The 20,897-nt window shown below is 43.8% G+C and overlaps 3 protein-coding genes across 4 annotated transcripts; 2 read left to right on the top strand and 1 right to left on the bottom strand.

Annotated features, from left to right (window-relative positions):
* Positions 1-1,534: 1,534 nt before the first annotated feature.
* rpl31 (ribosomal protein L31) lies at positions 1,535-11,438 on the bottom strand. Of its 2 annotated transcripts, XM_042702937.1 has the most exons (6): positions 11,433-11,438; positions 4,304-4,307; positions 3,135-3,238; positions 2,809-2,934; positions 2,171-2,283; positions 1,535-1,600 (listed from the first exon to the last, which is right to left on the bottom strand). In XM_042702937.1, the coding sequence occupies exons 3-6, from the start codon at positions 3,236-3,238 to the stop codon at positions 1,569-1,571; spliced, it is 375 nt and encodes a 124-aa protein (XP_042558871.1). In that variant the 5' UTR covers positions 4,304-4,307; positions 11,433-11,438; the 3' UTR covers positions 1,535-1,568. The 2 variants fall into 2 exon arrangements, with proteins under 2 accessions (XP_042558871.1, XP_031414654.1); XM_031558794.2 differs by lacking the exons at positions 4,304-4,307; positions 11,433-11,438 and adding an exon at positions 4,008-4,064.
* Positions 5,030-6,373, top strand: lipt1 (lipoyltransferase 1). The gene has a single exon (XM_012819670.2). The coding sequence runs from the start codon at positions 5,202-5,204 to the stop codon at positions 6,339-6,341; it is 1,140 nt and encodes a 379-aa protein (XP_012675124.2). The 5' UTR covers positions 5,030-5,201; the 3' UTR covers positions 6,342-6,373.
* On the top strand, positions 7,272-20,800 carry eif5b (eukaryotic translation initiation factor 5B). The gene is given in 25 exon segments (XM_012819746.3): positions 7,272-7,392; positions 10,536-10,640; positions 10,733-10,811; positions 11,136-11,414; positions 11,417-11,876; positions 12,200-12,411; positions 12,632-12,782; positions 12,950-13,042; positions 13,203-13,289; positions 13,428-13,499; positions 14,136-14,437; positions 14,841-14,948; positions 15,075-15,185; positions 15,619-15,686; positions 15,903-16,044; positions 16,173-16,304; positions 16,552-16,734; positions 17,054-17,215; positions 17,551-17,682; positions 18,017-18,148; positions 18,670-18,746; positions 18,864-19,028; positions 19,194-19,332; positions 19,560-19,721; positions 19,804-20,800. Coding segments are annotated over 25 exon segments (3,696 nt in total). The 5' UTR covers positions 7,272-7,357; the 3' UTR covers positions 19,912-20,800.
* Positions 20,801-20,897: the final 97 nt, after the last annotated feature.

Genomic DNA, 20,897 nt, shown 5'->3' with positions numbered 1-20,897 from the left:
ATTCCCTTATGGCAGACGAAACTCATTGCACTTCCTTGAAAAGTGGATGGTATTTGGTACCCATCTGCCAAACGGTTTGAAAAGAAACATTCAGCTACTTCTACACGGTACACATAAACATATTTGATTGTGAATTGCATACCTCTGCTTTAAATGCAAAACTGCATACTCTCCAAAAGTTCAGTATGTGTGTCTGTTGGTGTGATACAGACGCCCTTCGGATAAGGACGTGTGCATCTATCTAGTGTCCACAGACAGTTCTTGTAGTCGCTGCAGATAGTTGCCATCACATCAGTGTCAGAACGGCCCGGTCCTTCTAGCGTGGCTTTCTTGACAGTGGAGGAGATCTTTTCTTTTTAAAACATCTTGAATTACTCAACACTGCGTCATTATGCTATCAAAAGTGATCAGTCTGGTCACCTCCTGCCCTGAACATCAGACACATATAAGAAAAGGTGCTGGAGGACAGAGCCAGGACAAAGTAGTTCACAGCCCAATTCAAACACATTACGTATATTACATATACATTTTATTTATGCCCAATGACACGTATAAGAATGTCCAGCCATTTTATTTGGATTCCCACTGCACTGAAGCTGCATTAACTGGAACAAGACACATTCTAAAATCCTTCCATTCAAAATATTGCCATCATGCCAAATCTTCAGTTACTTTTCTGGTCGTTTTCAGAACACAAAAAAACAGCACCCTTCGGTCTGAATGCTGCATGATCCAATCCATTTAAAGCTACAGCATGCAGCAATTTGCTACTAGGCAACTTGTTTCAGCAGCTTCCAATTAGTTTCATTGTGTGGTCATGTGAGCACACCCATCTTTCCCAATAGCCATGGAGGAGCGACAACATGTAGTCTGCTCCCACACGGAAAAGCTTTCACCGAATCACTAACTCACCAAGGCACCAGTAGGCATTTCGTGTAAGCTTTTTGCCGTGTCATTTGGGCTGGTGGTGGCATTTCCAAAGATTTTGCACATCTCTTCACAACCACTTTCTACTTAAAGACCCAAACTCCTTACTGCTGCTTTAAATTGCAACATTGTTGCAAATCGCGTATGTGGCAGACATCCTCTGACGAGATGGACAGACACATTAACGAATTGAAATGCTTCAAAAACCTCAAAATGCTTGACATGGAGATTTCCTAGCATAGATTCGTTCCTTGGATTCAGAGCCCTATAAAGATAAACACTTGTCAGTGTTTCAACGAAAGAAAAAGCACATGGTACTCCTTTGATTATGTGCATTTGCAGAGGAAAAAAATACCTTTGGTTGAGAGGAATTTGGGTAGAATTTAGACTTTATTACAATCTGAAGAAAATTGGGAAAGACTTGTCCCAAACCCTTGTCATCTGCAGACCATTAAAAAAACTAACAAGAAAAAGTACAAAAATACCAGACTTTCTATTGTTTAAACACTAGTATTGAAACTAGTCAAACTAATGTGTATTTGGGTAAAGATCACCACCACCATCAGTCAGAAAAGTTAGAGTGGGGAAAAAAACACCAGAACTCAGGTTATTTTTTTCTAAATTTATTTTACCGACAACATTTAGTTCTCGTCAACGTTGACTGTCTGCAGACCTATAAAGAGAAGACAAATTGAATGTCAGCGTGACAACCAATGACAGCAATACTCAACCATTCAACTTGAATTAAACATAATGTACAATTTTCCTTGGTCAACTCCTTTCATAACAGTAAGCACAGTAAGGCCTAGCAAACTCATTTAAGAGCCCAACTTGACTGCCTGGTGCACATGGCAATCATGTTCACTTTGACTTGATACAAAAGCAGCTGTGATGCCAGTAAATGGTAGTCCAAATACACTGTTCCATCACTGAACTGATTTCTTCATATGTGATTAAAAATATGTGGTTGCACACTGAATGAAAATCCTTCAAATCACACACACACACTTACAACAGCTCTAAGGGGAAGATATTGACCTCTTCATCCACAGTAATCATGAACAAATTAACCCACTTAATTCTTAACGACAGCAGTCATCACAAGCTATTCATGTGAACCATGCATTTTATAATGACCAGTGATTCAATCTCAACATCAAATCCATGACACAGGTTTTGCTGACGCTCTCGTCTTCCAATGAAGCTACAGAAGTGTCTCTAGTCAAGATCAGGAAACACTCACCTTTGTACGTGGTGACGGGGACATACGTGACCAGTGTGTACAGTTTGTTGGGAGAGTCCTCGTCCTCATTACGCTTCCTGGACAGGCGCACCCTCATACGGTAGGGGACGTTCCTAGAAGTGCAAGGCAACCCTATTAAGACACTGAATCACATACTATACACACAACCAGAGCACTCTTAAAACTCTGAGCAAAAGAGTGCAAGAGCTTTTGCTATTCACACATTATACACAGAGGGCAGAGAAGTACAGATTTGGCCATGGTGCATTTTAACAGATTGACCACAAGACCACAAAATGTTATACTATCAGCATACACTACAATTGACAATGACATTTTTATTTTTAATAACACTAATCTAAATCAAGATCAATGCCCACAGAGATTGCAGTCAAGACTTTCATTCGTGGTACTTCAGTAATGAAATGACCTACCTAATACTGTGCATTGTCACCTCAGCATTTGACTATATAGTTCATTTGTTTGAGGCAGTTTTGTTTATACTGTTTTTTATTTTTTTTACATGTTCCTTTGGACAAAAGCATTCTACCAAATACCTTAAAATAGAATTATATGGGGGGTTGGAGCAAAAATATGCCCGCAACCATCTGACGACTTCCAGGGAAAGTGTTCCTTACCTCACACCTTTGGCCCAAACTGCCTTGTTGAGGCGAGTGTCAATACGGACGTCGGGTGTTCCCATCTCCTTCATGGCAAACTTGCGGATCTCTTTGATGGCGCGAGGAGCCCTCCTCTTGAAAGAGCTGAGGAAAAGAAGTTGAATTGTGATGTGATATGTCCTAAACAAGAGGCATCAGACCACACAGATCATTTGGTTGACAAGCACATGCAACTAGGTGTGTGATTTCTTCAGAGTTAAATATACGGTCAGTCTGGTGCAAAACCTGCACTACCATGCATTTTAACGCTCGCAACAGGGCCAGCCTTGATGCCGGATACTTACATTCCATGGATGCGTTTGTGAACGTTGATGGTGTATTCCCGGGTCACCACCTCATTGATGGCTGAGCGTCCCTTCTTCTTCTCACCCTTCTTGGTAGGAGCCATCTAGTAACATTAAAAGGCCAGCATTTAACACATAAGATCGTTCATTATGCAATTTCCTGACTTTAGACATTTCAGGTTTTTCACTTCCAGAATATTACGCCCACTTGAAAACCCGCTGAACTCAAGACACCCCAATGTAGATGACAGTGTTGGTGTAAAACGTCAGACATTAGCGGAGTCGGCAATGTTCGCCAACTAGCTTGCTATGCAGCAGCCTGGATGTAATACTAAAATCAAATGAATTGCAAAACAAATCTGTTGTGCATGCCTCGAAACATTAAGTAATTAAATTAGCAGTTACTAGAATTATGCAGTTACGTAAGAACTTGAGGATGGATAGCATAACAAGGCTGATGTTAGCTAAATTATGTGTAGGGCCAAAGCCGCCACATCAATCAGGTTGCTGGCTCAGTTAGGTAACGAAGTATCTCAGATTAAGGACCTCAAAACTATACGCTACATTGAGTCAAATATGAGCCATTTGAAAATATGCTTAATTTCACAATGTCGCGGGACATTACAAAAAAAAGCATTATGCAAATCGGCCTCAACTAGCCGTCTGGCTAGGAAGGGAGCAAATCTACCAGACATGGCTTGGGCTTTCACTCTTTTTGTTACTGAATAAGAGACCACAACAACACAATAATCACATCTGGCGAGTGATTATACCTTAACACAAGTATTTCGGGACTTGAAATAATTCAAAAGAAAGTATTTAACTGACGATGAAGCTGGATTTTACTAAATGAAAACTGCAGTATGTACATACCTCGAATGGGGAATATCAGAAAGGAAGTAGAAAGGAATTGTGGGTAAATGTAAACCCAACAATCGACGTTTGTTACCGGTTCAAAGAAATGATGACCTTGTCAAAGTAAAAGTCACGAAAAAGGTCACTCCAAAAAGTCAACGTTCTCAAAAATAAAAAGGACAACAAATATTTGACAAGTCTTACTTACTGTTTTGGTTAGCATACCGCAATCATCCAGCCCATTCACAGTCATCTGTAAGAAAGTAATTGTTTTTAACAAACTGAGGAATATATCAGTCCATTCCCTTATTTACCAGACTACCGCTTTGAAGTGTCCAGACAATCCTCCTCTGCAATGTGCCTTTGAAGCAAAACCTTCATCTCTCTGTTCACTACAAAAGTGTCTGCATTGACAAAAAAAAATACAAAAAAATGTCTACATTAGGATTTAGTTTATTTAAACATTTTACCATACATTTTCACTTATTCATGTAGGTGGGAGTGGAATTTTTCACATAATCGAGAATTATATTGCATTAGTATGAATTACTGGGACAGGATGAAAAACTTGCAATTGTAGAGAAGGGCTGTCATGAATGTATTGCTATATAAGTCTCCAACATTCAGTCAAATGATTAAGTAGAGTGTGGGCTTTACCAGTTACAAAAACAAAATATTATTTTTCATAGACATTGATCCTTCTGTGTCTGCCCTTAAACGAAAGTAAAATAGAAAATGTGTGAACAAGACATCAGAATAGACCATGGAACATTACTTAATTCTGGATAAATATTGGCTACTTCTTTTGGCAAAAAGAAAGCTTAGGGCTAAGCCTATGAGGAAAAATATGTTTTTCTTATGTTGGGAAATGGTGCAGTCGTATGGCAAGTTACTTGAACAAAAGTAGTATCCATAACATTTCACTACATTTCGGAACTTAAATGACCAATTGTGTGAATTTACCAGTTGAGCTTTAAATGTTTTGAACTTTTAAAACTTTTGCACTTTTATTTTAATATAAAACATGTAATGCATTACCCGGAAGTGTTCAGGACCGCTACAGCACCAGCTGGTTTTAAACATGACTTTGATTGACTCATAATTACTCTTTGGCTGGTCTAAACATTCGTTTGATGTAGTATATAGATATATTGTTTTACCCTATTATTAAAGTACAGTTGAGTTATTTCGGTATAAGGACTTTTGGAAAGGATGATTACGCGTACTTTATGCCACATGTGTTTGGGGACTCGAAGCCACACTCGGTGGTTGACGTTACGATTTCACAGTACATTGACAGCTACGTTTGCAGATGGTAAAGCAGGCACCATCATCAAATCAGTGTCTACAAACATTTTTGAAAATTTGGCTTTGGAAGATTGGATTCACGATAACATCGATCTTCAAAAACGAAGCATACTTTACCTGTGGAGGAATACGCCGACAGTTGTCATTGGCAGACACCAAAACCCATGGCAGGAATGCAATCTCAAATTGATGACAACGATGGGGATGCCACTTGCAAGAAGACGCAGTGGAGGTGGCACGGTTTTTCACGATTTGGGCAACATTAACATGACGTTCTTTACGTCTAAGAAAAATTACGACAGACACAGAAATCTCTCTGTAGTGACTAACGCCTTAAAAACACTGCGACCAGGACTAGATGTGCAGTCAACAGAGAGATTTGATATCTTGCTCAACGGACAGTACAAAATCTCGGGAACTGCTGCCAAACTGGGTCGTAGTTCTGCCTACCATCACTGCACGTTGCTTTGTTCTGCAGATCGATCTGTGTTGTCATCAGTACTTAAAAGTACTTATCAGGGAATCAAAAGCAATGCCACCCCAAGTGTTCCCTCTTCCGTAAAAAACCTGTTTGACGAAGACCCTACTTTGGACTCTGAAACCATAATGACGGCTCTTGCGTCTCAGTACAACATGGAATTTGGATTCGACAGTCCTATTTATGCTGTTGATCCTGGTGAAGAAGAGTGTTGGCCAGGTATTCAGAACATGGCCCAAGAACTTCAGACTTGGGAGTGGGTGTACGGAAGAACGCCAAAGTTTAGTGTTTGCACTAATTTCGATGTCCATGGTTTGTCATCGAGCGCCAATATCACATTAAATCTGGACATAAAGAATGGTATCATAGAAAATTGTGTGATGGACATGTCTACAGAATGGTTGCCGAAAAATGTATCAGAAGAGTTTGGCTCATTTCTGAAGGGGTGCAAGTTCTGTCCGAATGAAATGGCAATGCTAGTTGCAGCTTTTCTGAGAGTAACACCCTTGGGTGAATATTCTTCCAGAATGTATAGTCTGTGTGAGAATGTAATTGCAAGAGTGTAATGGAATTCAATAAACGAACAAATTAATGCAAACCACATGTTTCAGGTTCATTTATAGCCCAGTGCATAAACTGATGGGCATCGTGTTGCTATTCTTTCCATTATTATCTGTCTTGCGTGGAACTGCACTTGTATGATTACTGATTCCCAAGATTGAGCTAGGCCCAGGTTAAATTATTCTTACGATAAAAGTACAGTAGGCTATATATCAATATAATTAAAGTAAGTTTGCCACTACTACTAAATCAAGGTGAAAACATAGTAAAACAACAAACTCAGTAGGGAACCTCAGTTCAATACTTAGGCCTACCTCCTTAAAGCAGCAATAAGTAGTTCTGTTCCAAAACTAGCAACCTAACTACCTATAAGGCATGCAAAAACCTTGCAAATACCACCAACTGATTGCCACTGATAGAAGCTTGCCAACACACTAACTGGCACTCTGAGATTCTTTTGAATGAAGAGTGCATTACAAATAAAATAAATTATTATTATTATTATTAACTGGTGTCTTATAGCTGGCATTGTCATGCTGTGAAAGCCTTTCTTCCATTTTTGCAGGGTGTTCCAGCCCGGAGATGCAACACAGGTGTTTATCTGTCCTTCACATGACCATATGCTATCAAAAATAATTCTTACCAAAACTAGTTGCCTAGAAAACCATACCTCAAAAAGTGTCAAATTGTTGCATAGTGTTGTTGTTAGTTCCCAGTCCACCCAGTGTACTGTCAGCATGTATGAACATCTGTATTGTTAAAAATAATGAATTGCCTAACTTGGAATTGACTGTCTAAATCGACAGCATAACACATACAGTTTTTTTTCTTACGGAATCGGGTGTTGGCCATACTGAGACCAATGTATTCCTATGAAACAACTGAACAACCGCGCAAACTTTACGTGCATAAATGTACTGTTTAAAGAGCGCCTGCGCAATTCTTCTGCGACCAACCATATGTGCTGCTGTGAGCCAAGCTGTATCGGTTTGCAACGAGGACACATTGAAGCACAGAGATAATGGGGAAGAAACAGAAAAATAAAGGCGAGGACAGGTACATTATTTTTAATGTTCATTCTACCATACTTTCACTGCTACAAAAGTATTATTAATGATGATGTTATCCATACAAATTGAGTTAATATTGGTATTAGCTGTGTGTATACCACTGACTAGCTAACTAGCCATGAGTTCATGTGGTGGTCGGTACCCGCTTCGATAAGCTACCGCTAGGCCTGATTCGTACTGCAAGCAAGGTGGCTAAATTGGCTAATGCTAGATAGGTGCCAGACAGTTGAAAAGCGGAAAGAAATCTGAGATTGTGTCATGCGATTTGGTAATAACAACAGGGTTAAATATCCATGACGTAGATGGCGAGCTAAATGTTTAACTGTAGCTAGCTAAGAATTGCAACATGATGTCAGCTAGCTAAAGTGTCCTTATTGGAGAGCCTCGTCAACGTCAGTTAGCTAGTGTTAGCTTTATGGTGTCAGTAGTCAGGTTGTAAGCTAATTTAGCGGTCTGTCTTCACCTATTTGGTAAAAGCTTATCGGCGAATGATACTGCAACACTTTGTTAGTCAGTACCATAACGTTAATATGTAATCCTGCCATCACTCAGATCTTGTAAGTCAGGAACGATACTTCACTGGGCACAATACGTAGTGTAGGGACACCTCCACTCACCATGCTCTTGTGCAACATCATCTTTTTTCATTGTTCTGCCAACGTTGACTCGCATTGTGCCGTTGTAGCGAACACTAGAGTGGCATGTGCACCTTTGTCCGTTTGGATGGGCTTTACCTCGCGGGGGTCATTGCGTAGGGACCGACTCAGAGACCGAGTTTGACAGCAGTTTGAACCGCATCATTTAGATGGTTCGTTCATTTCAGAGCATCCTTTATAAACCAGCCCGATAACGGGCCGAGTATAATTAACTGAAGGGTACTGTTTTTTTAAAGGTTGAAGATAAGAATAGCTATCTTACACCAAATAAAGCTTATGACGTTTTGACAAGTTATGTGTGATACGATCACGGGTCTGTGACATGACTATTTATTCCGAGGCTTTCTGATGCGGTGAGGTATTGAAACATTCTGAATCTCTAAAACATGTTGGTGTTGTCCTTGTAATAAATGTTGCAATGTTGTATTCTCAATAGACGTTGGCCCCTGGTATTGTCACCTCTGTTCACCGTACAATGCAATTGTTTGCACAAAGCAAATAGTCATATGAATCAATACTTGCATCCTGTGTTATGGCCCCAGACATATCTTCACTTGGTATGGTATGATCACACTACTCATTTCATTCTCAGGTTTGTAGTTCTGCGTAACAGTTGTACATAAGGCCCGGCAATGTCGCCAATGTTGCCATCATCATAGTGGATGTGTGTTGGGGACTGTAGTTGCCAATTGCATTGTGTGTCAGCAGTGCCCAGTCCCACCCTGAGGTCAAAATCCTCTCCTATGTCTTCTGCTCTTTTGATGTGTCTCTTCTTTCGTCCGCTGCAAACACACACTGATATGAGCCTCGGATATAACATTATGGATCTCTAGTGTGTCATGACCCAATGTTATTGTTCCCCTTTTCCCATGTCAATAACATGGCCTAGGAGGGCTAAATTTAGTCTGAATGCCTAAACAGATAAAGAGCTAAGAGAACTGGGTGCTCAGAGCCTTTGCTGGAGTTGGTTATGTTGATTGGTTATTAGAGTGTGTTGGGCGACTGGACTGACCTGGGCCGGAGGGTGCTCATCCTCCTTTACTTTGACTGCTAGTGCTCAGGCTAACGAGCGCTAATGGTTTGCTGTCACCCACACACTGGCTCCACTCCAGAAGTCAGCATGAAGGCCAAGATGCAGCTGTTGGCTCGCACTAAAACAGCAGGCTGTGGAGTGGAGGTCCTGTTCACAGCACTGTCAGTGAGGTGTGTGTGGTATACCAGGGCACTGATGGCATTCGCTTCTGATCAGACATGATTTTTTTTCTGTGGCTGATTGAACTTGAGGAAATGGTCCAAGTAATGGATGATGTTGAGCAATGATTCTATCTATTATGTACTGATGTAAAGATCCATATTCAAAGGGTTTTTCATTTCCCATAGATAGAATTTATGCTGCAGAAATATTTCATTTGAAATACTTCCCATTCACAACCTCGATTTGTGTTGGCTGTCACAGCTATCACAACTGATGAGATGGGACTTGAACTGAGTAATGGAACAGTGTTTGTGTCTGTAGTAATGTGATAAAGTAGACAGAAAGACTAACACATGTGATTTCTTCTGTTGTGCACCCATTCCCTGGCCTCATCAAACCTTTCGACCTATAAAGCCTTTCTCCTAGACAGGGGTTATTGAGTGAGGCAGCCTGAGGGCTGGTCTTTAGGATTTTCATCAGCCAGTGTGATGGGATGTGGCCTATGTGAGAGGTGCTCTCCTGCTGATGCAACATGCATGCAAGGTGCCACATACACCCTTCTTTATAAGCCACTAGGCTCCTTTGCTGCTTCATTTTCTCCTGTGCTGATGAACTGCCCTTGGTAAGAATGTGGCCTCTGCTCGGCCTCGTTTGGCTAAGCTGTGTTCTCTTTTGTGTGTGTGTGTGTTTGTTCATATTTGTGGGGGCTGTAGTCCTGGCTGCCAAGCAAGTCTATGTCATTTTCCGATGATGATGATGATGATGATGTGTGGTAGAGAGTGACTAGTGCTGTGAGATCATGGCCAGATGTGTAGATCAGGTGTACAGCAGCGTGTGCCAAGCGGTCTGCAAGGTTGTCAGATGTGTGTTTCACAGACAACGCTCATATCCAAGGCTGGGGCTTTAGTTAGTCCCCGATAAGATGTTACGCAAGCTACGCTGTAAGATACGTTTCTTGTTCTCACCTGCAACAAGCCATTGTGTTTTGTCACAGTTTTGTCATAATTGGTTATTGTTGTCATTACAATTTTTTTTTTATTACATTTAATTGGATTTAATCAGTTTGGTATTTGTCCATAATTCAAATAAATGATCATGGAATTTTTTTAAAATTTAAAACGGTCACAGTAAACATGATATGTGACCACTGATCTGTAGCACATGGGATGTCAGATGAAACTTTCATTTTGCCCAAAATGCAAATGCATTGATGTAAGTGTGTTGTGGTGTTTTGGTGTTTCAGTGCCAAAGATGATATGTGACATTGATATGTTTTAGTGACATCGATGCCCTAACTGCTGAGATCGAGGGAGCCGGAGCAGCGAAAGACCAGGGCAAAGGAAAAGGCAAAAAGAAGAAGGGGAAACAAAAAGATGAGTTTGAGTAAGTCCTCCTCCCCTCACATTTGCTCAGGCACATGTTTACATCTGCTTAGGACGTGTCCGAGGTTTACACTCTCCTTGCTTTTCCTGCAGTGAGGATGAAATCCTGAAGGAAATTGAAGAGCTGACTTTGGAATCCGGTGGAGGAAAAGCCAACAAGGAGCCACCAAAGGTAACAGAGAGGGGGGGGCCTCAGAAATGGTTCATGTGCTGCAAGCTCCAGCCCATTTCAGAAAGGCTTTAAAACCCTCCCAATAGCCAGAACCTTAGGACTGGAACAAGGTTTACAAATATGTGCCGTCCTTAAATTGGCTACTCATAGATACTGTGTTGAGACGATTTAATCAAATTGATCCCTCATTAGTGTTGACTAAGCTGAGGAATAATATTCTGCTGTGTAAATAATGTCATTTAATATAATGTAAGTAATATGACTATAAATAAAGTCTGGGTGATGATACTACTATATTATAATACTGTAAAATTACTCGTGCAGAAATCTGACAGTCTAGAGGAAAACGAGCCTGTGGCCCCCAAGGAGAAAAAGAAGACCCGTGGAGGCAAAGGAAAGCGGACCAGCCTAGAGGAAGAGGAGGGTGATGAGGAAGGTACGGGTGCGGCTGGTGTGGGGTCGGACAGCGCGTCCCGGGACCAGAAGGCTGTGGCGACGGCGGCTCCTGAGGCTGCTCCTGCCGCTGCTGCTGGTGATGATGAGGAGGAAGATGATGAGGGCTCACGGCCGTGGCAGAAAGCCAAAGGTGGCAAGAAAGTCAACTGGAAAGCAGTCTCCGACTCGGAAGAGGACGAGGAGGACGGAGAGGCCCAAAAGGAGGAGGAGGAGTAGGAGGAGGAGGAGGCGGCGGCGGCGTCAAAGCAGAGGAAGATGAGGATGATGATTCGGATGAAGGAGTTGAGGTCCAGAAAAAGGCTCAGAAGAAGCAGAAGGGGAAGGGGAAGGCCGCAGACAGTGAGGAGGAGGAGGAGGAGGACACCGGCACCTTCAAGATGAAGACGGCCGCGCAGAAGAAGGCGGAGAAGAAGGAGCGCGACCGGAAGAAGAAAGAGGAGGATCGGGCCAAGCTGAAGAAGAAGAAGGAGGAGGAGGCGACGACCAAGAAGGACGAGCCGGCCGCGGCGGAGGCCAAGGTGGGCGAGGAGGTGGCAGAGGACAAGAAGCTGGAGAAGACGGTCTCTGAGGACCAGGATGCAGCCGATGCCGCTGATGCCATGGGAGAAGGTGAGGGACCAGACACACACATGTCTGTCTTGATGGGTACATAGAGAGAGGATTAGTTATGACACACACATCTCCACACACAGGCGTAAACGCATATAGACTATCTGGTGATGGTGCGAGGAGAGGTGATTTAAATTAATATGTGCTCTCACACACACACACCTTTCTAGGAGCAAAGAAACCCTCCTGCCAGTTCTAACTGCTTAACTAGAGCTCTCTGTAGTTTCTCTGGTGCACAGATTTATACATGATGTTAAACCATATAGGCTAGGTTTCTTGAGTAGCACTTGAGTTACGGTTTCTGCTTTGGTGTCCTTTCTCAGAGGAGACCGAGGGGGACAAGAAGAAAAAGGATAAGAAGAAGAAGAAAGGAGAGAAGGAGAAGGAGGAGAAGAAAAAGGGCCCGAGCAAGTCTGCGGTGAAGGCCATGCAGGAGGCGCTGAAGGCCATGAAGGATGAGGAAGAGCGTATCAAGCAGGAGGAAGATGAGCGGCAGAGACGCATGGAGGAGATGGAGACTCAGAGGCTGGAGCAGGTTGGCACACACACACACACACACACACACACACACACACACACGCGCTTCACACAACCCCACACGCACACGCACACGCACACGCATCACACAACCAAGGGAAAGACACACGCATCACACAACCAAGGGAAAGACACACATGCTGTTCAGAAAGTATTCAGCCAATTCGCCAATTCTTTGACTTTGGTATAATGGTGGAACATGTTCTTTCTCATCTCAGGAAAAGCTGGACCAGGAGCGGAAGGAGAAGAAGAAGCAGAAGGATAAGGAGAGGAAGGAGAAGCTGAAGAAGGAGGGCAAGCTCCTGACCAAGACCCAGAAAGAGGCGCGCGCTCGAGCGGAGGCCACGCTCAAGGCTCTGCAGGCTCAGGGTGGGTGTCTACCTCTCGTCTATGTTGCTTTGGAGAAAAAGTGCCTACCACGTTAATTCATTAAAATCGAAATGTGTACGGTAAGGTTTTAATGAGATGTGACGATCGATTACGGCTAATGTTCAGGAGGGGACCTTGAACTTGACCTTGACTGTGTGTGTCTTTAGGTATCGAGGTGCCATCCAAAGACTCAATGCCAAAAAAGAAGCCCGTCTACTCTGACAAGAGGAAAAAGAAGCCTGTTGTTCAGGCTCCTGAAGGTGATTTCCAAAACGCACACACACACACACACACACACACACACACACACACACACACACACACACACACACACACACACAGAGAGAGTCAGAGGTCAGTTTTGTGTGAAGCTATTGGCTAGTGACTTCCCCAATCATCATTTAAATATTATTCCCTCAGAGACCTCACAGGTTCCCTCACCTGCACCAGAAACGGCACAGCCAATCACAGTCAAGATGGAAGTGGAAACGCCCAAAGTAGAAGCAGGTAATTTGATCCAGCACTTGGCTAAAGTTTGATGACACCACTCACATATTCCTTTCTTTCCGATAATGACTGCATTAGTACTTAAAATTCAAAATGAATACAGCTGTCTATTAATGTGGTGTTGCTGTTTCTTCCCAGTAAAAGAACAGAAGCCGGAGGCTGCAGATCTGGATGACTGGGAGGCCATGCTCAGTGATGGAGAGGAGAAAGGTGCCTTTGTTTTTCCTTTTGGTACTTTTGCCCAGGCCTGTCTGAATGAAAGAATGAATGAATGAATGTGATAGATGCTCCTGAGTAGCTCTTTGGCTGTCTTGCTATTAGTGGGAGTCATAGTTTCACTTCCAACCCTGGGCTATTTTCAGCATCAGCATTCTGTCTTACCCAATGTAAGACTTGGTTGTTGTTGTTTATTCAGGACAGTCAGGACTATTTAGATTTGCTAGAATTTCATATATTATCTGTAACTTTTATATTAGCCTTCATATTGAGGAAAAACATTTTTTGGATACCTTTTCAGAAATGTACATACAAGACTATGTCATCTAATATCAGAACCATGATGGTGAAACACTATGACTGAGCAATTTGTAAAAAAAAAAAAAAAAAAAACGTTTAAATAAATATAAAGAAATCTGTCAGAAACTGAAGTTGGGCTTTTTGATCAATTATATATTTTAAACAGAAATCAATGAATCAATACAGACCCAATGTCTCAGTTTTTAGTTGTTGCACTGCTCCCAGGTTTGTGTTGAGGATGTGACAGAATTGAGCTGACTCGAGTAGGTTTGTTTCCAAGATGTTTGTTCACTCATGTTCTCCCTCCCTCCCTCCCTTTCTCTCTGACAGTACCTGTAGAGCCGAAGAAAGTCCACATCGAGGTGAAGGAGACTCGGCAGTCCCAGAAGACTGCAGCACCAGAGGCCCAAAACGGCAGTGAGGAGGATGAAGATGAGGAAGACGATGATGAAGATGAGGAGGACGAAGAAGAGAGTGATGGAGCAGAGGAGGAGGAGAAGAAGAAGCCGGTGACGCAGAGTGCCAAGAAGGTCGAGAAGGAGCCTAGCTCGGACTCGAGCAGCGAGAGCGACTCAGACGATGGACTCTCCAAAGAGGAGCGACTCTACGAAAAGGCCAAGAGACGTATCGAGGTAAGTCATGTACCCACACACACAAAGTGCATTACTATATCCACAGAAGTATCAACTGATTTAATTGCTCATTCTTTTTAGTTACTCGTGTACTTAAAGGAGTACTCCACAATTGTAATCCAGTAAACTTCATTGTCAGTGAAATGCTCCTTACGGTCCTAGCTGTCCGTTCTCTGTGTGCTCAAAAATCCTCTGGTGTTTGTGCACAACCCTGCTAGAAAATGGCTGTCACTGAGCCGTACACTATTCCAGTCAATCAGCATGTTGCTTCAGGAGCATGAAAGGAAAGGGTGTCATTTGATTGGCTCCTCGAGAATGGACCCTTTGAGTACGCACTTGATTATCCTGAGATGTGTTTTAATACTGTCTGATCTGAGCAGTTTTATTCCATGTGATTCATCAGAAACGGAAACAGGACAACCTGAAGAATACTGATTTTGACCGATTGCGAGCTCCAGTTATCTGTGTCCTGGGCCATGTAGACACAGGAAAGACCAAGATCCTGGATAAGGTGTGTGTGTGTGTGTGTGTGTGTGTGTGTGTGTGTGTGTGTGTGTGTGTGTGTGTGTGCTAATATTATTGAATGTCTATGAGCATATAGCCTGTGCTAAGGTAAAACCTGTGTTTCTGTGTGCAGTTGAGACACACAAATGTGCAGGATGGTGAGGCTGGAGGAATCACCCAGCAAATCGGTGCCACAAACGTTCCACTGGACGCCATCATCGAGCAGACTAAGATGGTTAAGAATGTAAGAATCTTATCAAGGCATTTCCTGTCAGTGCTGCTTTCTCAGCAGATGTCCGTGGTCTTTCTGCCAATGTTCATCCTCTCGCTAACACTATCAGACTCCACTATCTTCATTAGCCCATGCTCAAACAGAACAGTAGTTAGGCTTCTGAAATGGTCCAAAGATGACATCTACAGCATTATATCCACATGTGTGTTAAAGCTGCCATGTTGGATCACTGGGTTGTTATGGAATCTCTGAAGTAGGTTATGGAATCTAGGTCCTTCTGTGTCTTATCTTTTATTTTTATCATTAATTGTACGCAGACTCGGAACCTACTTCCATTGTGTGTCAGACACTTGAGGCCATCAATGTGTGTGTGTGAGAATAAATGAATCGTCCACTTACACTGTATGTGTGTGTGTGTGTGTGTGTTTATGTTTCCCCCCTCTAGTTTGACAAGGACAACATTAAGATCCCTGGAATGCTCATCATTGACACGCCTGGCCACGAGTCCTTCAGGTATGCACACGTCCCCTAATGATTAACCCCCGAGTACCACGTGTAGCGTAACGATCAAGGGTAGTTAGGATTGGAGCAGGTGTGGTTCTGTGTTGCGCCTCTGAGCCAACCAGGCCTTTTACAAATATTTTGATTGCACTAATGTGTTACCCGTGTTGGTAACTGGAGATAAATCTGTGTGTGTGTGTGACCTGTGTGTTGTCCTTGTGTGTTCAGTAACCTGAGGAACAGGGGCAGCTCTCTGTGTGACATTGCCATCCTGGTGGTGGACATCATGCACGGCCTGGAGCCCCAGACTCTGGAGTCCATCAACCTGCTCAAGGAGAAGAAGTGTCCCTTCATAGTGGCACTTAACAAGGTGAGGACATCAGTACCCGTACCACCCTGTGATGGAATGTAAACAATAGAACCTCATCTTCATCTGCTCTGCTGAAGTGCTGTTTAGCAGCTCTGACCCCTGTGCCATGTGTGTGGATGCATGTGTAGATCGACCGTCTGTATGATTGGAAGAGGAGTCCTGAGTCCGATGTGGCGGCCACACTGAAGAAGCAGAAGAAGAACACCAAGGATGAGTTTGACGAGAGGGCCAAGGCGGTGATAGTGGAGTTTGCCCAGCAGGTCAGACTCTCCCTCACAAACCTCTCAACAGGAATCACTGTACCCAGCTGTTAAAGCACTAACTTTCTCTATCAGTTTTCCGATGACTTTCTGAGGAATTTGATGTGGAAAGTAGTTTTATTAGGTCCAGTCAGTACTTTCAGAAGTCATGAAGTGTGACTTGCATTCAAAATGGCCATCAACAACTCTGTGTGTGTGTGTGTGTGTGTGTGTGTGTGTGTGTGTGTGTGTTGTGGTGAAATCCCAGGGTCTCAACGCAGCCCTGTACTTCGAGAATAAGGACCCACGCACCTTTGTTTCACTGGTGCCCACCTCTGCCCACTCGGGAGACGGCTGTGGCAACCTGATTGGGCTGCTGGTGGACCTGACCCAGACCATGCTGGCCCGCCGGCTGGCACACTGTGACGAGCTGCGGGCACAAGTCATGGAGGTGAGGCCTCTAGAGCGCACGTGTCTATCCTATTACTGTCACTGTCACTGTCACACATCACATCACTGTCATGGAATACAATAGTAATGGCTGGGATGTATGATCTTACTCAAATAATCAAATAACTTCTGTTGAATATGATCTGGATCTGTTTGTTTTTGAGAACATTTTTCAAGTATCCACTAGACAAGACAACTTGAAACATTTGTTTGCCCTCCGCTATGGAAGGGCTATTTGACTTGGAGTTTGTGATTTAAATACTCATATGAACCTGCGCTGAGCTGTCTGCATGTGTGGGTGCCAATGTGCCCATCCTTAGGTTAAAGCCCTGCCTGGCATGGGCACCACCATAGATGTGATCCTGATCAACGGGACTCTGCGAGAGGGTGAGACCATCATCGTGCCCGGGGTGGAGGGGCCCATCGTCACCCAGATCAGGGGTCTGCTGCTGCCACCGCCCCTCAAGGAGCTCCGGGTCAAGGTGGGCATGCGCCCGGACGCACTTTCACCCAGCGGGGGGTTAAAACATGACGTCATTGTTTTGTGAAATGGATGAATACTAAAAATATGTACATTTGTTAAAAGACTTTTAGTAATGGCAATGCAGAAAATGGCAGGAACAAAATAGAAGCCCAAACATCATTAAAAACAGACAAGGTTTAAGCCTAACATGACTGAAATTGATCATTGGTTAGAAGTATTTGCCTAATTATTTGTATCCTTAAAGGATCCTGCACATTCTGTGACCTGTCTTTGTCTGTGCCCTTTTGAATGTGCCTCCCTTGTCTTACTTCCGTTCCCCCTCTTTGCCTCCAGAACCAATATGAGAAGCACAAGGAGGTGGACACGGCCCAGGGCGTGAAGATCCTGGGGAAAGACCTGGAGAAGGCTCTGGCTGGGCTGCCACTTCTGGTGGCCCACAAGGACGACGAGATTCCCGTCCTAAGGGTAAGATGGCTCCTGCGTCCTACACATCAGTCTGTGTGCTAGTCTAAGGGTAAGATGGCTCCTGCGTCCTACACGTCAGTCTGTGTGCTAGTCTAAGGGTAAGATGGCTCCTACACGTCAGTCTGTGTGCTAGTCTAAGGGTAAGATGGCTCCTACACGTCAGTCTGTGTGCTAGTCTTAGGGTAAGATGGCTCCTGCGTCCTACACGGCTGTCTGTGTGCTAGTCTAAGAAGGCCCTGTGGGGTGTGAGCATGTCAGGATGCTGCATGTGGATTTCTGTCTCAGTATTATGCATGTTTTCTCAGTCTGTATCTGTGTTGCTCATCTCATGCAGGATGACCTGATCCGGGAGCTGAAGCAGACGCTGAGCTCCATAAAGCTGGAGGAGAAGGGCGTGTACGTCCAGGCCTCCACCCTCGGCTCCCTTGAGGCCCTGCTGGAGTTCCTGCGCACCTCCAAAGTGCCTGTGAGTAGCCAATGCATGCCTCCTAATGTGTGAATAGAATAGAATATCTTTATTTGTCATTGCACAAGTACAACGAAATTCAGGTAGCAGCTCTCATACTCAGGGCAGTTGAAAAGTATAAAACAAAAACAATAAAAATATAGACTGAACTATACAGATTTACACTATAAATACTCAGCTTAAGTAAAAACAAGTTAAAACACAAGACATATTACACAACAGAGAGACAAATACAGGTCAGTTTTGTGCATTGTTAAGTGCTATGATAGCTCTGGGATAGAAGCTGTTTCTCCGCCTGTCTGTTTTTGCTTACCTACAACACACATGTTCAGAGTGACTGTGAGGACTTCCCAAAATACTTCATCAGCGACTTAAAGGTCCAAGATCTTTTAGGTGAATGAGGGTGTTTGGATTGGGCTTTTATTAGGAGCGGTAATGAATGAGCCACTGACTCCCACTTTGCGTAGTGATGCCTGCAGTGTTTTGCTGTCGTATGATGCCTCCTCTCCTGTGTCTCTCAGTATTCAGGCATCAACATCGGCCCTGTACACAAGAAGGACGTGATGAAGTCCTCCACTATGCTGGAGCATGATCAACAGTAAGTGCAATGTGCTGTTGATGGTTCTGGTGTTGTAGTACTCTTTGTATGTCTATGGGAGTGTGCTGTAGTCTGTGTGTTGTACATGGGCCTGTGTGTGTGTGTGTGTGTTTGCAGGTATGCTGTGATCCTGGCCTTCGACGTGAAGGTGGAGAGAGACTCGCAGGAGATGGCTGACAGTCTGGGTGTGCGCATCTTCAGTGCCGAGATTATCTACCACCTGTTCGACGCCTTCACCAAGTACCGGGAGGACTACAAGAAGCAGAAACAAGACGAATTCAAGTGCGCAACTACTTTCACAGTTTACAAATGTAGTGAAATAGTTCAGGTTGAAAACAATTTCAGTTGTATAATATGCCTATATGAAGATGAGTAAGTCGGTGTCATTCCAATGTCCACTTGTGTCCAGTGTTGTGACGGTTCGTCCCTTCCCCTGTCCCCTGCTAGGCACATTGCGGTTTTCCCCTGCAAGCTGCGAATCCTCCCCCAGTTCATCTTCAACTCCAGGGACCCCATAGTCATGGGTGTGATTGTGGAATCTGGGGTCGTTAAACAGGGAACGCCGGTGTGTGTACCCACTAAAGGGGTAAGTGTGTGTGTGTCAGTGTGTATTTATGCCAGTGCATACCCTTTGAAGCTGCGCAGTCTGAAGAGTAACACCTCTAAGAATCGAATGCATCTCTGGCTATTCACCTTAAGGATCAATACTACTACACCATCACTGCCATGTAGTCACCACTGGTAACCATCAGTGAAGATGGAAGAGTGAGGTGGAGAAAGATAGCTGAAAGATGGCTTGTCTCTCATTTGCAGTTTGTAGATATTGGCATCGTCACCGGCATCGAGATAAACCACAAAAACGTGGACTCTGCCAAGAAGGGTCAGGAGATCTGCGTGAAGATCGAGCCCATTCCAGGAGAATCGCCCAAGATGTTCGGCCGCCACTTTGAGGCTACCGACTTCCTTGTTAGCAAGGTAGGTGGGACTCATTTTGGGCACGTAATGTTGTGCGAGTTGGTTAATGAGTATGTGACCCTTCTACTGTCTTCTTTCTCAGATCACGCGCCAGTCCATCGACGCACTCAAGAACTGGTTCCGTGACGAGATGACGAAGAACGACTGGCAGCTCATCATGGAGCTCAAGAAGACCTTTGAAATTATCTGAGTTCAGGAGAAATGACTGTCCTGTCCGCAGACTTGCCACAAACACACACACACACACACACACACACACCCACCCACACACACATATATATACAGGCATAGACCCTGTCTCTCTTTGCACACTCCTGAGATTATGTCTCTAATGAAGGAGACAAAGGGTTTGAGACACACACACATCTCACACATCTCACACCATCATACCATCATGGGGGGGTAGCAGTGCGGAAACCAACGTACCCCTCCCCCCCTCCTCCTACCCTGCATCTGGGTGGGGATTGTAATGATAAAGCAAGAAAATGAAGTGAAAAAAAGTGTTTTCTGTGAGAAACCGAACTATTTCCACTGTTTTTAACAGTGACAGTTAGACAAACAATTACACACTATTCCAATGTGCCTGTTCTTCTGACTCCTGAGTTTTTTAGGTTGTTTTTCTCTTTTCATTTCATGGCTGCCCTCGGCCTGGCTGTGACTGACTCGAGCCTGCTTCTCTGTCTTGCTCATGACGTGTAGGGAAGGCCAATGGGACTGGGGCTGTGGGTACCTCACTGAGATACACCCTCTGGGGTTTTAGATGTTTCAATATTACCTTCTCAGTGTTTTTCCCTATAGATCCCCTCTTTCTTTTTTTTTTGGAATGCAGTTATTATCTTAGGGGTTGTTTTTAATCTACAAGGTAACCCCACCCCCCTACCAAGAAACTGATTGGAGTGTGAACTCCAGCACTCAGCATCCCATGCTCCCTGTGGTCTGCCATGTGCCTGTTGGGGGTTTCTATGATGACTGGGCAAAGTTATAAAGGCAACCCTCTAACTGAGCTGAAATGTAAAGGAAAAGATTAAAAAAAAAAAACTGAATATTCAAATACCAATAAAGAAATGGCATTATTTATAGAAAGGCCCAGGCCTGAGTTGTTGGTGACTGTGGTGATCATATGGATTCAGCGTTCAGAGTTAAAGACCCCTATTTACAGCAATATGAATAGACATT

Source organism: Clupea harengus, chromosome 21 (genome assembly GCF_900700415.2).
Source record: "Clupea harengus chromosome 21, Ch_v2.0.2, whole genome shotgun sequence".
Taxonomy (NCBI): domain Eukaryota; kingdom Metazoa; phylum Chordata; class Actinopteri; order Clupeiformes; family Clupeidae; genus Clupea; species Clupea harengus.
This window is presented reverse-complemented; position numbering and strand designations above follow the sequence as displayed.

Coding starts and splice junctions, on each gene's coding strand:
- lipt1 (XM_012819670.2), top strand. CDS start 5,202: ATGATTACGCGTACTTTATGCCACATGTGTTTGGGGACTCGAAGCCAC.
- rpl31 (XM_042702937.1), bottom strand. CDS start 3,238: ATGGCTCCTACCAAGAAGGGTGAGAAGAAGAAGGGACGCTCAGCCATC. Junction 2,935..3,134: donor CACAAACGCATCCATGGAAT/GTAAGTATCCGG, acceptor TCTTTTCCTCAG/CTCTTTCAAGAGGAGGGCTC. Junction 1,601..2,170: donor CCCCGTCACCACGTACAAAG/GTGAGTGTTTCC, acceptor TTCTCTTTATAG/GTCTGCAGACAGTCAACGTT.